The sequence below is a fragment of the Pinus tabuliformis genome, chromosome 8, assembly GCF_031772625.1.
Source record: "Pinus tabuliformis cultivar Carrire ecotype Pingquan chromosome 8, CPIR1, whole genome shotgun sequence".
In the NCBI taxonomy this organism is placed as follows: domain Eukaryota; kingdom Viridiplantae; phylum Streptophyta; class Pinopsida; order Pinales; family Pinaceae; genus Pinus; species Pinus tabuliformis.
The window spans coordinates 1570908273-1570924431 of record NC_142294.1 but is presented as its reverse complement, the minus strand read 5'-3'; the positions used below and the strand labels follow the sequence as shown (position 1 = coordinate 1570924431).

At 42.2% G+C, this 16159-nt stretch overlaps 1 protein-coding gene across 1 annotated transcript; it reads right to left on the bottom strand.

Moving 5' to 3' along the window:
* Positions 1 to 1543: 1543 nt before the first annotated feature.
* On the bottom strand, positions 1544 to 7016 carry LOC149242026 (uncharacterized). Its single transcript, XM_089370746.1, has 2 exons — positions 6327 to 7016; positions 1544 to 5101 (listed from the first exon to the last, which is right to left on the bottom strand). Exons 1-2 carry the CDS (start codon positions 7014 to 7016, stop codon positions 1544 to 1546), a joined length of 4248 nt encoding a protein of 1415 aa, XP_089226872.1.
* Positions 7017 to 16159: the final 9143 nt, after the last annotated feature.

The following is a 16159-nucleotide window of genomic DNA, read 5'->3' as shown; positions in this document are numbered from 1 at the left end:
AGGGGTGGATGGTAATGTTTTCCTAGACCTTGAGGTTTTGGTAAATTTAGGGTTTATGAGTAAAACCCTTATGTATTGAGAGTAAGCTCTTAGGAATGAAATCCAGGTGTATGTGTGTCCGTCTGATCAAAACCCTAGCCTAATCAATATCATTATATGTTTGACTTTAAATGTATTGATATTTGTGTCTTGGGTTTGTCCAATATATGATATGCTTATGCATGATTATCCTAGATATGTATCTGTGCTAACCTAATTGTTTTTTTTTTTTAACAAAGTCGTCTACTTGTGTATTATAAAACTTGCGATTCGAAAACTATTACAATAAGAGGAAGATTCCAAGAGCTGAGATTCAAAATTGGGCTCGCAGACCCATAGTTCTCGAAGCTCTTCTTAACTACACTTAATACTGAATTTAAACGGCTATAATGCCTTACAAAGGATCCTCCTATCCATTTATAACTACACTGCATGAGTTAGGGGGAATGTTGGGTAACCGAGTCATCCTGGAGAGGTTCCCTCTTGCTCACTCTTGTTGAAGCTTCTCCTTGCTGGCTTTCAGTTAAGGTGCGGAGGTGGTCAATGACTGCCTCCATGTGGATGCAGCGATCCTTAAGGTCTTCGATTTCTTTTTTCCTCTTCTCCAGCTTCTTTCTCTTCGAGTTTCTGTCCGCGTGAAAGTCCTCAGTGAGTTCTTTCACCTGCTTCTTCAGAGCATTGATCATAATGACATGTGCCTTGCACATATGGCAATCTCTGTTGTTGAATATGTTATCCATCGGGTTCCTTGGCTGCTGCTGGTTAGCTTGCTGATTGTTCTGGTCAGCCATCTTGCTGGGAGCGGTGAAGGCTTTGTCAGATGCTGAGGAGTTATGAGGCTTGCCGCTTGTGTAGCCGGATTGCTTTGGTGAGGCAGAGTTGAGGTGAGCGCCCTGTTGATGATTGAGAGCAGTGCCAGCTCAGATGGAGATCTGGTAAGTCCGCCCTCGTGGAGTTTGCTTGCGCTCGATGCCTGGTGCCACTGTGCGCAAAGGAAAGCCAGCTATTGCCGTTCACTAAGAGAATCTCAGAGTGTATTTGGTCTCCGGTGCTAGCCTTGTTACTGCAGAAAAGACCACCTTGGCACTGCCTCCGATCCAGAAGGGCTCTCCTGCGCGCGCTATGGTTTTGATGAGTAGTGAGGGCCTTTGGGTTCTTGATGAGTTTAAAAAGGATGCAACGGGCGATCTCCCACTCATGAATGGAGGCGGAGTGACTGATCATATCTGTCCTCGAGTGATCTGAGGTGCTCTGTGACCGTCCTTGTATTCTGTAACAAGTATGGGCATGATCACGCCTTCCTTTGATTCCGGGAGAGTGTCGAAGAGAAATGCTGTTGTTTTCTTGCATGTTCAGGTCCTGAGGCCGATTCCCTGTCCTGTACCCTCCTTTTTGGCAGTCGAGATCGATTTGTAGAGCAGAAGATCTCTTTTTCGCCGGCCTGTTGTCTCGAGTTAGATGCCTGAGGTGACTAACAGTCAGATGCATTGGGATTAAGATATATCTATGGGATATCATGATCATATATTTCCTCATTCTCCCTCACCTGGCCCGTGGGTCTTTTGATGGCCTTGTTGGCCAGCTCGTCAGCTGTCTTATTATGTATTCTGAGGACGTGTTTATAAGTCACGTTGTTCATGCCCCTGGCCTGTTCAAAGATTCTGTCTTTTGTTCTGTTCAGAGCACATTGGTTGAAGTTGTTCCCCTTGTTTGAGGCTGCTATTAGGATTGCTGAGTCTCCCATCACTAGAAGGTCATGAATTCCCCTCCTCCGCGCTATGGAGATCCCCAAAAGGAGGCTATATGCTTCTGCTTTGTTGTTTGACAAAGTCCCCAAGCTCCATTCATATGTAACCATCGTTTTTCCTTGGGGGTCCTTTAAAACTCCCCCTGCTCCAGCTATGCCTGGATTGTTCTTTGAGGCCCCGTCGAAGTGTAGTGTGTGCCTTTTTTGCCTTTGGATCCAGTTGTTAACTTCCTCTTTTGACCCTCTGATCTTCCATTCACTCTGTCCAGATCCCTTGATTGTCTTGAATTTTGGATTTGGCTTGCAGTTGAATCTTTGAACCCATGCTTTCACTTGCTCAGTTGAGTATTCCGGGTCAGCTTGTTGAATCCCGTTGGCTTCAATAGTCTCAGCTATAAGCGCAACAGTTTTGGCCAGGATATTTGAGATCCTAGGTTTTTTGTCTTTGAAGATGCTTGCGTTTCTGGCGAGCCATATCTGCCAGCAGAGGTTGGAGGGAATGCTGGACCAGAGTCTCTTGGCGAGGGTTGTGTCTTTGGTTGGAAAGGGAGAGAGTTTCCCCCAGCCTTTCTGAAGGAGAGAGACCTGGTTGGGAACCTCCCCTGTCTCTAGAGGGCTGGTTATGAGCTTCCAGCATGTCGATGCTATTGGGCATTCTATGAAGAGGTGATTGAGGCTTTCTTCCTCTTTCCTGCACATAACACAGATGGAAGGCCCCTGGATCCCCTTTTTTCTCAAATTCTCAGCTGTTAGGAGCTTGCCATGAAGCAAGGTCCAATTGAAGAGTTTTATCTTCGGGATACTTTCGATTTTCCAAGCGTTCTTGTGATATTGCCAATTATTCAATGCAGCTTGTTTTTGGAGCGCTTTGTAACCTTCCCTAACCGAGTAGGTGCCTCCATTTGGATCCCATATGAAACTGTCCTCTTTCCCCTTGCTTGTGGGAGCTGCTCCTGCTAATGAGAGTTTAAGGTTGTTCCATTGCTCCTTTAGTCCATCAGGAAGATGCCTGATTTTCCAGCCTTTCCAGCTGTCATGGTCCCAATTTGAAATGTCAAAGAGAGTTGTGAGATTTTTATCAGACATCCACTGCTGCAGCGGCCTCAGATGGGGAAGCTTTTCCTTGGCTTCCTGACCCATTATTTTGTCTTTCCATATGCTGGTTTGCTTCCCATTGCCTGGGGCTTTGGAGATATGAGATTTGAGGAGAGTTAAAGATTTTTTGATCAGCTTCCAGACCGGGGTGCATTGTCTTTCTGTGATTGTGTCGGAGAGGATATTGCTGTTGCTTCCACTTAGGTATTTTTTTTTCAAGACCTCTGCCCACCAGGAGTCTTTCTCAGTTAGAATTCTCCATATTAACTTGAATCCCATTGCCAAGTTTGCCAATCTGGGCACTTTAATTCCTAGCCCGCCTTTTTCTATGGGGAGGATGACCTTTTCCCATTTTACAAGACTGAATTTCTTCGTTTCTTGCTTTCCACCCTTCCAGAGAAAGCTTCTAAGGATGAGCTCCATGTGTTTATGGATACTTGAGGGGGCGAGCGTTATGGCGAATTGATAAATAGGGAGGGCAGATAAGATGGACTTGATAAGGATTGTTCTTCCTGCTAGATTGAGCCAGTGCATCCCCCAACTTTGAAGTTTGCCTCTAAGCTTCTCGATCAAATTAACCCATACTTCGTGTTTGATTGATTCTTTGGCCAGCGGGAGTCCTAGATACATGAAGTGAGACCAACTAGATTGGCCTGGAATTTCCAGAATCATAGCAATCCTTTGAGTTATATGTCTTGGAACATTCCAGGTATATATTTTGCATTTGTTGTTATTTAGTTTTCCCCCCGATGCTTGAAGGAAGAGATCAAGGATGGCCTTGAATCTCCTTGCCATAAGGCTTGAAGCTCCACCTATTAGCAGAGTGTCGTCTGCAAATAGGGAGTGATTGATCCCTTTAGCTCCTCTGATTATATCCACTCCAGTGATTTCCTTCAGCCTTCTCTTGTTTTCTAAATGCAAGCTTAGTGTTTCCGCCATTATAATATAGAGAAAGGGGGATAGGGGGCAACCTTGCCTCAATCCACGGGTGCTTATGAAGGCTCTGCAAGGCCTCCCATTGATGAGCGGAGCTGTCCAATTCTGAGAGACACATTCCATGACCTTATTGATGAAATTCCTTGAAACCCCAAACTTTGCAAGCACAGTCTCCAGGAAGGCGTGATTTACCCTGTCAAAGGCACTAGCCATGTCCAACTTGATTATCATTCCTTTCTCGTTTCTAGCTATACTGCTGTGAATTGCTTCTTGAATCATAATTACATTATCGGTTATGTGCCTCTTGGGAAGGAACCCACCTTGATTGTCAGAAATGATAGAAGGGAGAATTTGTTTCAGCCTATTAGCTAGGATTTTTGAGATAATTTTATAAGACACATTGCAAAGGGAGATGGGTCTGAACCTATCAAAAGATTGGGGGCTTGGATCCTTTGGGATGAGGGCTAGGAACGAAGATTTAACACTACTTCCCAATTTGCTTTTGAGGTGGAAGTTTCTCACCATTCTGAGGAAATCTTTTTTGATAATATCCCAATGGGTTTTGTAGAAGCTTACCGTGAAGCTGTCCGGGCCTGGAGCTTTGTCCAGGGGCATGCTGTTGATGGACCACTCCACCTCTTCTATAGTGATTTGTTTATCCAGATTGCTGTTTTGAACTTCAGTAACCTTTCTTTCAATAATGTTGATGAAGTCCGGGTTTTCTTTGTACTGAGGGTCAGCTGAGAGCAGGGATTGAAAGTGATTTGTCGCGGCCTCCTTGATTTCCTCACTCTCTGTTAAATCTTTCTCATTAAACCTTATCTTACCTATATTATTTCCAGCTCTCCTTAACTTGAGGCAGTTGTGAAAGAAAGAGGTATTTTTGTCCCCCGACTTGATCCAGAGACATCTAGACTTTTGCCTGAGCTCTTCCTCCTCTTTTCGATGCTGGTTGTATAAAGCTTTGTGCATCTCCGCTTCTACCTTTTGATCTTCTTCTGTTTCTTGAACTGTCTCCCTTTCCTGATTCCATTCCTCCAAGCTTCTTTGCAACTCGGTTTTTGTCCTCCTCTCCTCGTTTGCGTGGTTTTTTGCCCAATTTTTTATGGCGATCCTTAGGTGTTTGATCTTTGATTCCCAGACATAATGCGGTGAGCCTGTTATCTCTATCCTCCATGTCTCCTTGATCAGAGATTTGAAGTCCTCGATGGCATCCCAGGTCTTGTTATATTTGAATGGGAGGGGCCCAAATTCTCCTCTTTTTCCAAGTGCAGCGCTACAGGTCTATGATCAGAAGTGAAGCCCAGTAGGATTGAACTGTGGACCCTTTGAAAGCTGATTGCTGCACTCTCCTGAACAAGAATTCGGTCAAGTCTTTCTTTGATATTGTTTCTGCCTATCCTTTTGTTAGACCATGTGAAGCGGCCATTTTGAGGGGGGATGTCTATAAATTTGTGAGCTTGTATGATGTCCTCCAATTTGTCTCTGAATGGATCTGTGAAGTACTTCCCTCCAAGTTTTTCTTCTGCGTTCCTGATTAGATTCAAATCTCCTCCAAGAAAGATCTTCCTTCCTTGTAAGGCCTCTATATCTGCTTTCAATGATTCCCAACAAGTGGCTTTGTCCCTAAAATGGGGTGGTGCATATACATTGTAGATTGTGTATTCCTCCCTCAGATCTAGACTTTGCATGTCGATTCTAATCTACCACCTGTTTGGATTGCTGTTTATGAGATTCCATTTGCTTTTCTTCCATAATACACCTATGCCTCCTGATGCTCCTATTGCACTCACGGCTGTTCCTGAATACCTTCTAAACTTTGAGGTGCTGATTTGGAATTCTTGTTCACTAATTTTGGTCTCCTGGAGTAGGAGGAAGTCTGGTTGTTCTGAGTTCATGAGATCACGGACTGCGTTTAATTTTAGGGAGGAGCCCATCCCCCTACAGTTCCAAGAGACCAAAATCATCATTTACCTATTTTGTTGTGAGGCCCGATTTTCTCCTTCGTTTTTTCGCCGCTTCCCTTGTTCTTGTCAAGATATGTGTCTATTGGTTGCTGTGTTCCTGTGGTCATCTCTTTTGCTGCATTCTCATCTCTTATTTCCTTATTCGATTTCCTTCCCACTTTCCTTGGTGGATCCGTGGCTGTAATATTTTCCTTTGTTTTGTTCCTTGTTAGGATCCTTTCCACTGTGCGAGGGGGGGAAGCCTGGAGGGGGGAGGAGGGGGGGGTTCTGTTGCCCTTGGGGGATGGAGGGGGGGATGAGGGTTCTTCTGAGGCTAGGGTTTCGAAAGGGTTGGAGGATGAGGGAATGGAATGATCCATGCTTGATGGGACGGCGGAGATGGGAGGGATATCAGTGTGGGGCACCTCTGGTTCAGGGGGAGGGTTTGATTTCTTTTTTTTTTTTACTACTTCCCATGTTTCCTCTGGGGGTTCAGAGCTGGCATTGACTTCTGTTCTAGCTTTAGAGCACCTATTAGCAAAATGACCATATTCGTGACATACCTTGCATTTGAAGGGAAGTTGCTCGTAATCCACTTGCTGTATGTGTGTCCACTGATCAACTCTGAGCTTGACAGCTTCTGGTAATCCTTTGCCCAAATCCACTTCCACGCAGATCCTCGCACAGGCGTGCATATTCTCTTTTGGCTCCGCTCTGTCCACATATTTCCCTATTCCGTTTCCGATTGCTCTAACTGATTCATCAGCCCAGCAGTGAAGCGGCAGATGCGGAAGGCGAACCCAAACCGGGACTGCATTGGGGACATCCATTTCTGGGTCGAAGTCCGGGGTCCAGCGGTTGAGGTAAAGGCCTCTGGTGTCCATGAAGTATGGTCCATTCCTAAAGATTAGGTTGCGGTCCTCCACAGTTTCGAAGAGGAAGGTGAAGAAGCCTCTTCCACAGAATCTTATCGCAATTTTCCCCTGAACCATAGCGTTCCAATTTCTTTCCACCCATCGTTGGACAGTTCGGGAGGACGGCCATAACCCCGTGAACTGCCCAACTAGTCCTCGTTCTGCCAAGGCAACAGCGGATCTCCTTGGGAGGGTTGGGGGGAGAGGGATCTCCGGTATTTCATCAAGCTTCTTGATAAATTTTGAAGCCGTGGGTCGGATCCGTTCTGGATTGTTCTCTGGGATAAGTGATGCAAAAGATTTCTCCATGTCGGCCTGACCTGTATCAGGAGATCCCATCATGCCGGAGGCGATTCGCAGGAGAAGGGAAGAGGCAAGAGGCCCAGCAGAGGGAGCAGCAGGCTGCCCTCGGCCTCAGCACGAGCAGCAGCGGGAGACGGGGCGGAAGGCCCAGGGAGGGAGGAGCAAGCGGAGCAGGAGGCTCGCAGCGGGAGCTGCGACCCAGCAGCGGAGCTGCCGAGCGCAGTCAAGGGCTCGGGGGTTTCACCATCGCCAGAGAGAAATCGCGCCAGTTGTGCTAACCTAATTGTTGATGTTCATAAGTTCTAGGGTTTGTAACTAAGCCCTAGTCGAAGTTTGACATTCTAGGATATGATGTGATGATATTGTCTCAATTATGATGATAAATCTAGGGTTTACAACAAAGCCTAGTAGAAGTTGGTCATTTAGTTGAAAATTTTGATTGTGTTGTGATTGGTTTTGATTGTTGACATTTAAGGCTAAGTATCTCGAAGATGGAACCTAAGGTTTGCATTAAATCCTAGTAGAATTCTATCCTATGAATTCTAAAGTTGTTGGATGCATTGTAGAGCTATACTTGTTTGAATTGCTTTTAGGGTTAGCAATATATTATAGTAAAGTATGTCATATCTCTGAAAGAAATATTGAGGCCCTAGATATAATGAGAATGATATCTTGATTGAGATATTGATGTGATCTAGGGGTTATAACCTAACCTGAGCAAGAAGTTGAAATATAGAAGTATGTGTCTCTCGCTGATTTTGAACCTAACTAAGTTTAGGTATTTGATGTATAAAGTCTAATGCTTCCATTATTGTATGATTCTGATATATTTCATGCTTCTATATATGTATTTAGTTGTACTTGCTGTCTAAGTTGTGTAGGTACATAATCTTCAAGAGGTTGAAGATATTCATAAGTAAAGTTGATTTGTTTGATAAGCATGATGAAGGAAGCTATATGAATGATGATGATTATGATAAGAAGGATTGAAACCATGAAAGATTCTTTGATGCTATGGAAAAGAAGTTGATCTCCCTAAGTTAAGAGGGAGCCTGGATAAAAGAAAGAGTATATCTCCCAAGTTGAGAGGGGGGGCTTATTATAGTCATGATGGATACCTTAAAGATATTGGAGAATGCATATTGAGGTGCTGCTGAAAGAAGGAAAGCAGGATCAGGTTGTAGAATATGTTGCTACATGTGAAGTAGGATGTATGATTGTGGAATCTTCTGTTAAGATCTATTTGATAAGCCTCTAAGTCCTACTATGATAAATTGTGAAGCAACATCAAGATGATTGACAACCCCGAAGGTTTGTGTTTACCAATGTGTATTTGAAAGGTTGTTATTGATTGGGGTTGTGATTGTTCAGGTAAATCTCTCGAAGTTTTGGAAGCATGCTCGATGTTACCAATTTGGTTGATCGGGAGAGATTTGATGTGTTGAGGCATTGTGTGTGTAAAATGCCTCGGAGGACATTTGGCTGGCCTATGTGTTGATGTCTAGTTCTCGAAGTAGGGAGGGTGGCGTTGGTCATAGAGCTCTGACCTTGCATTACGCACTTAGTTCCTTGGGTTGATGGTTAGCAACGCACTTGGTTCCTTGGGTTGATGGTTAATGGTACCTAGAGAGGTTGAAAGATTTTGTCCATCTTAGTCCCATCCAGATAGATTACCTTGGTTAGGAATCTAGTTCGTGGATCTGTGAGTGCCTAAACTCTTCATGGTTCATGTGTTTTGAGATATTCCATGTACTTGTATATGTATGTATGAATGCCTCCCTAGTTAAGAGGGAGTGTTGGAGAATGTAACTAGGTTCGTCTTCATAATTGTATTTGAGTCATAATGAAATGTATTTATCAAAAGAAAGAAAAATAATTTTATTATTATTATTGTTATGACTTATTAAAACATGGGTTTCATGCTTGGGTCATCATGTTTTAGGTCAAAGTCCCCATTGAGGACTTCTAGGTTTTGTCTTGAGTCATTAGAGTCATTTTCCATTTAAAGAGACCCTTCTTGTGCTTTTGAATTATTTAAAAAGAATTAATATTGACTAAAATAAGTCATTTTCCATCTCCACACCAAGTCGGCGAACAAAATGGTAATTTGAACTCCAAAAAAGGGAATATATACAAGCAGTTCGATTCATTTGGAACACATTCTCACAGAAGTTCGATATCCAAGAAGAGGAAGCAAACAAATTGTGAAGTTGCAGAGGGAGGAGTTTTGTTGGAGAAGGAAAATTGAAGTTTTCGAGGTTGTCTCTCTCTCACACATGTGGATTTACAGGGCTATTTACTGGGTCAAAATTCTGTTGTTGGGAAGGTTGAAATTCTGGATTCTGCTAGGTCACAGTTACTGCTGGGTCGAAGTTTAGTTGCTGGGGAAGTCAAAATTCTATTGCTGTAAGGTCGAAGTGCTAGGTCGAAGTTGTTGCTGGAAGGTTATCATCCTAAGAAGAAAGGAAGGGTTGACTTGGTGATTGGAGGAATTTTGTGTCTAGGTCAAGGAGTCTTGGATCATCTTGTGAAACTATTAAATTAAGAGTTGTTGGCTAGGTTTTCCCCTAGATAGGGGTTTTTCCCTGACTGTCCTCCTACATATGGTGTCTGTGATCTTCATGTTATTGTTTTGGTAATTGCTTGATGAACTAAAGTAAAAGAAGAACATAAGCAAGTTAATAAGAACATAAGAATATGACAAGTAATTATCAACATAAAGAAAATCTTTCTGCCTTTCTAATTTTCTAATACTCTCCCTATACTGGGAGTCTCTGACTTAGTGGTTGCCTCCACTCACCCTCGGCTATGATCCCCGTCATTCTGATGGTCAGCCCAACTGCCAACTAGCTTAGACTGAAATTGAGACATTGGCTGAGGCTCCATCTTGAGAGCTCTATCCTGCTCTCGCTCAACCACCCCTTCTCTACTGTGAGCTCTCCCTGCCTTGCTACTCAAGCTTGCATTTAGCTGTACCTTCAACTTGTAGAGATTCTTCACCCTCACACCTATCTGCTTCTTATCCAAAAGCTAAGTACTGGAGGTACACCTTACCTTTGCTGAAGATGATACCATATCCCTTGTCCTCAAGGGTAGCTACCGAAACAAAATTCTGCCTCAGTCCTGGAACACAAAGAACATCTTTGAGATGAATAGGATTGCTTGATTCCCTTTGGAAAATGATAGTACCAACTCCTTTAGCTACATACTGACCATCATCTCCTAGCTCAATTTGAAATTGCATGTCCTTCTCCTTCAGGTGGTTGAAACTCTTGTTGTTCCCGGTCATGTGGAAGGATGCTTCTGAATCAGTATACCATATACTGCTATTTAATGAGCTTGCCATGCAGTATTTAACTGGGCGAAAAATGTATTTACCTCCGCTAATGCAGCAACATTATCCTTATTGGACTCCTTCCACTTAGGACACTTAGTGGTATAGTGTCGAAACTCATGGTAATGGAAGCACTTGATCTTGCTTAGATCCTTCTTCTTGCCCTTTTGATTGGACTCAACCTCTTCTTGGTCCTTCTTGCCCTTGGCCTTACTTGCAAGAGCAAAATTTTCCTCTTCCTTCTCAACCTTTGACCCCTTCCCACTGTTGCTCTCGACAAGATTGAGTCTGAGCTCCTCTTGAGTGAAATCACTCCACAGACATTCCTAGTCTGGTAGTTTATCTCGTCTAGTAATCCCTTGAACGAAAGTAGCTCACTCCTTGGTAAACCTGTTTATAGCAACTCGCACCAGTTCACTATCTTTTGGTTCCTCTCCTACAACTGCTAGCTCATCATGAATGCTCTGAACTCTGGTGAGATAGGATTGCGTTCTCACCCTTTTGCATCTTGGTGACCCTCAACTTCTCCTTGAGAATTATTTTACGATTCCTACATGGATCCTGGTATAACTTCACAATGACATCCCACATTTCCTTTGCAGTATCCTTACCGGAAACATGCAAAACTATATGATCCCAGACTCCATCTAAGATCATCCTCTTGGCTTTGGCCATCTCCCTTTGGAACTGCCGTAACTGGTTTGGATCTGAAGGTTCTGCAACACTTTTCTCTACATAATTCTTCAGTCCAAACTCGTCCAACAAGAATGACATCCAGACTTTCCAAACACCAAAGTTTGAGGCGCCATCAAGTCTATCCTGATATCTCAACCCTAATGTGGCCCTCACTCAAATCTGAAATCTGTGTGCTTGTCGATTCTGTTCACTGCTCTAATACCATGTAGAAAATCCACAAAAATCTGCAATTGCTAATATGAGCTAGTTTCTTTTCATATAGACACAAAATTTCTCTACTTATTTTTGCAGTGGAATAGGAACATGAATAAATAAACAATCACACAATTCAACAACACAATTTTTCTATGGAACCCAATTGGGAAGACCCTTTGCTTGATTAAGAATTTTATTGTTAGAAGAATGAGCAATAGATCTCTTACAAAATACACTTGCTTCAATAGAGAATACAATGATCTTCTTGCTTGAACTAAGCTGAAATAATCTGCAAGACCCCCAATCCCTATCCCTTCTTGCCTTGCCTGAATGAGCTCTGAAATCCTTGTGCAAATCCTAGAAATAGACTCCTATTTCCTAGTGCATGAGGAACTCCTATTTCTTAGGAATTTCCTCCTATTTCCTAGTGCATTCCCAAGGCAATTCTTCCCTCTATCAACTTGCACAAGCCTCCCTCTTGCACACGCTCTCTCACAAGCTCACACACAAAGTCGTGCTCAAGAATGATTACAATTGTGCCTTTGCTCCTCCTTTTAAACAATTTGAATGGCTAAATCTGGAAAATTATATTTTAGGAAATTGATTTTGTGATTGATTGAGTTAATTGATTTGAACTAACTCATGTGATTCGTCTCATCTCAATTCTAGAACTTGAGATTCAGTCACTTGTCCTTTTCCAAAATTAACTCGCACTAGAAGACAACAAACTCAGCATTCCACTTTTTCACATTAGTTAACTACTTCTAACTCATCATAACTTTTAGGAATGGATCCTAAATTATAGGAATTCGACCTAACTTATAGGAAACTCGAGCATGTCAAGGAGAAATTGTTGAGGTCCCTTTGATTAAGGTACAAATCAAGGAACCTTTATTGCTACTATTTCCAACACTCTTAGCGAGGAAGGTGCTTCTGGAAGAACCTTGTCTAAGTGGATCTGTCTCTGACACTCCCACGTTCTCCCCTGCTACAATTGCTCCCTCTGAACTAGAAGACTTCCCTGCTTTTAACTAGAAGACTTCACTGCTTTCTTCTGCGGAATTTGATCTGAAGACCTTTTCTTTCCAACCATGCTTTGCGAGTCCATCACTTCAGTCATAAGTGCCGTGTACCTCTGTGGCTGCTTCCTCTGGTGGGAAGTGATATTGGAATATTCAACTCTCTTTTGATCTCCCTTAACCAATACCTTTGCCCACTTGGCTCGAACTCTCCCCATACTGGGAGTCTTTGATTGAGTGGTTGCCTCCACTCACCTTGGGCTATGCTCCTCATTATCATGTTGGTCAACCCAACTACCAACTAGCTTAGACTGAAACTGATATATTGGTTGAGGCTCTATCTTGTCCTCGCTCAACCACCAGTTCTCTACTCTAAGCTCCCCCTGTCTTGTTGCTCAAGGCTGCGTCTGTCTTTCACACCTATCTGCTTCTTACATCCAAAAGCTAAGTGTTGGATGTACACCTTACCTCTGCTAAAGATGATATCATATCCCTTGTCCTCAAGGGTAGCTATCGAAACAAGATTCTGCCCCAATCCTAGAACATAAAAAACATCTCTAAGACGAAGAGGATTGCATGATCCCTCTGAAAACTGAGAATACCAACTCCTCTAGCTGCATACTAACCATCATCTCGTAGCTCAATATGAAATTGCATGTCCTTCTCCTTGAGGTGGTTGAAACTCTTTTTGTTCCTGGTCATGTGGAAGGATACTCCTGAATCAATATACCATATACTGCTATCCGCTGAGCTTGCCATGCAAGCAATCAATGAGAAATCTTTCTCGAATTGGGTAGAAAATGCATCTACCTCCGCTTATGCAACAACATGATCCTTACTGGACATTCTTCTTCCGCTTAGGACACATAGTGGTGTTAATTTGAAAACAAAGTGACAAATTCCAATCATTGGATTAGATTCCTTTCGAAAGGACCAAAATTGACCTTTGAAACAATGAATTTGGATAAGGGAAAGTGTATTTTTGAGGTAAAGCCCACATGTACTCAAATCGTCAAGGTCTGCCTAAGTGCTAAATGACCCCTCCTCAAATGCCTATAAATACATGACACCTCAAGCTCATTTGGACATCAATCAACACACATCTCTCTTCTCTTCTTGGGCTCGATACATTTGAAAATTGTAGGAGATTCTTCACACGTGCGAGGAGGAATGCAAATTATAGGTGGTCGAAAATCTGAACTGTCCTGCTCTTTCACTAGCGTTGACTTTGAATTTTTGAGCTGATTTTGGGTTCGATCTTTTGGGAGAATTTCTGTTTGGGAAGGACACTTCTTTTGGCACAAAAATAGAGGCATTTGGCGCTGTTTGACTTGGGTTGACCGCAAGAATTTCTCTCTCATTTGATTGAGTTTCACTGGGTTTTCTTGGATTGTTTTTGGATGACTTTCACCAGCAGTTGAGGCCGAGTTGGAGGATTGTTGACCGAGCTCTTGGAAGGCTGAATTGACCGTTGACTTTCACTTGTGTGGGCACACTTTGAATGCTGTTGATTTGACTTTTGACTTTTTCATCATTGGCACATTGAAATTTGGTTGGTTGATTTCTTAATAATTCAAGTCTTTGACTTTGACTCTTGTTTATAGATTTGGGTTCATTGGACACTTTGCTGAACATTTTATGACAATCTAATAGAAGAAGAATTTTCAAAGGGTTTCCCCCCTTGTGGGGTTTTCCCTTGGTCTTTGACCAAATTGGTGTCTCTTGTCGATGTTCTTGAAAGTATCCTATTGTCATTCGATTTATTGTTTTATCTTCAATCACTGTTGATTATTGGAAGAATTAATTATTGTTGAAAAGACTGCTTAATAAAGGATTAATTGGGCTTAAAGTAATTGACATAGCATAAAGCAGTGGAAAGTTAACATGGTATCAGAGCTAAGGTGAAGGACAAGCCCAAAGGAAGCAAGAGATAGAGCAATCATCTTTGGAAAAGTTGAAGGAGTCTATCTAATCAAGTCAAGATATCCACCTCATTCTTCAAGGAAGCTAAGCTGGGAGACTCATCAAATTTTGTTGCTTGGAAGATTAGGTTGGAGATCATATCCGATGATAATGATGTCTTGGAGTACATACAAGGAAAACTTCCTGAGCCTTCGGAAAATGCTCTAGCTGCTACCAAGAACAAATATAAGAAAGGTAAGTTAAAAACAATTTTTTTTTATAGCTGATGGTTTATAAGATCATTTACTTGTTTATGTTGGGAATTTGAAGAAGTCTAAGGATATGTATGATTCGCTGGTTGGCATGTATGAGGTCAACAATTTGAATGAAATCATCTGCTTGAAAGATCAACTTAAATATATGAATATGAACAAAGGAGAATTTGTGCAATCCTATATCACGAGGATATCTCGTCTTAAAGATCAATTGTAGAGAGTTGGGGAAACTGTACCTGACAGGGAGTTGGTGTTGGTAACCCTAAGAGGTCTCCCTCCTATTTAGGAAACCTTCATTACCACCATAAGCAATAACAACAGTGTCCTGTCATTTGAGGGGCTTGTTGGAAAACTCACTCAAGAAGAATCTAGGATGATTTCAAGAGGCAGGATACAAAAGCATGAAGAAGGAGAGGCCATTGCTTTTGTTGCTCATAACAAGAAAAAGAAAGGAAAAGGAGGTTCATCAAGTTCACGGAATCCCGCTCCTCAAAATACTAATAGGAGGAATGGAAGAGAAAGGGAATTGTTGCACATTGAATGCTACAATTGTCACAAGAAAGGTCACTATGCTCAAGATTGCCCTGAGAAGAACAATGCTCCAAGATACAACACTAGAAGCAACAATAACAAGTTTAATAATCAAAGAGGGAGAGATGATTGAAGGAATGATCGTAATGGAAGAGATGGAAGAAGAAGAAGAGATGCTCCGAATGATCATGAAGAAGACCACTGTCCTCAAAAGAAATCAAGAAATTTTAGGTATGAAAGTAATGCTGCTACTAGTCAATCTGAATATATCCTTATTTTTGCTCTTTCTAGTTCCTCTCCCCTGGATACTTGGGATAGTTGGTTGGTTGATAGTGGGGCCTCTCATCATTTCTCTAGTTATAAGGAGGTTCTCTCTAATTTGGTAGAGAGGGAGTCCAATTTGAAGATTATTCTTGGAGACAACTCCACTCATCCCGTTAAGGGCTTTGATTCTGTTAAATTTCATTTGGACTCTAGGGAATCTATTTTGCTCCATGATGTGATGTATGTGTCGGGTTTGAAGAAGAATTTAGTATTTATATCTGCCTTGGAGGACAAAGGAATGAGGGTTGCCTTCATCATAGGAAAAGTACTTACTAGCCTATGGGATCCCCTATGAGAGGTGCTTTCACATTAGGATCTAGATTTGAAGGACTCTATAGAGTCACAAGAAGACCCCTCCTAGCAATGGTCCACGACACTAATAATCAAAACAAACTTTGGCATCGAATATTGGCTCACCTACATTATGAAGCTCTTCTAAAATTGAAGAAGTTGGTCTCTGGGATCCCTGATGTTCAACCTCAACATGGAGTATGTCCAGGATGTGCCAGTGGAAAGAAGACAAGGGGACCATTCGCTTCTAATAAGAATAAGACTAATGACATCCTCCAACTGATTCATTCTAACATATGTGGACCAATTCCTGCACATTGTCCTGGTCGGCATATCTACTACATAAGCTTTATTGATGGTTTCTCGAGGAAGATGTGGATTTATTACTTAAAGCATAAGGATGAGACCTTCAATATGTTCAAAGACTTCAAGGCTTTGATCGAAAATCAAATAGGGAGAAAATTAAGGTCTTCAGGTCTGACAATGGTGGAGAGTGCATTTCAAATGAATTCAAAGATTTTTGCAAGAAGGAAGGTATCAAGAAGGAGACTATTGTGGCTTATAATCCCGAACAAAATGGAGTGGTTGAGAGAAAGAACAGGTCTATTGTGG

Coding starts and splice junctions, on each gene's coding strand:
- LOC149242026 (XM_089370746.1), bottom strand. CDS start 7,016: ATGGGATCTCCTGATACAGGTCAGGCCGACATGGAGAAATCTTTTGCA. Junction 5,102..6,326: donor AACTTCCCTTCAAATGCAAG/GTATGTCACGAA, acceptor TTCTGATCATAG/ACCTGTAGCGCTGCACTTGG.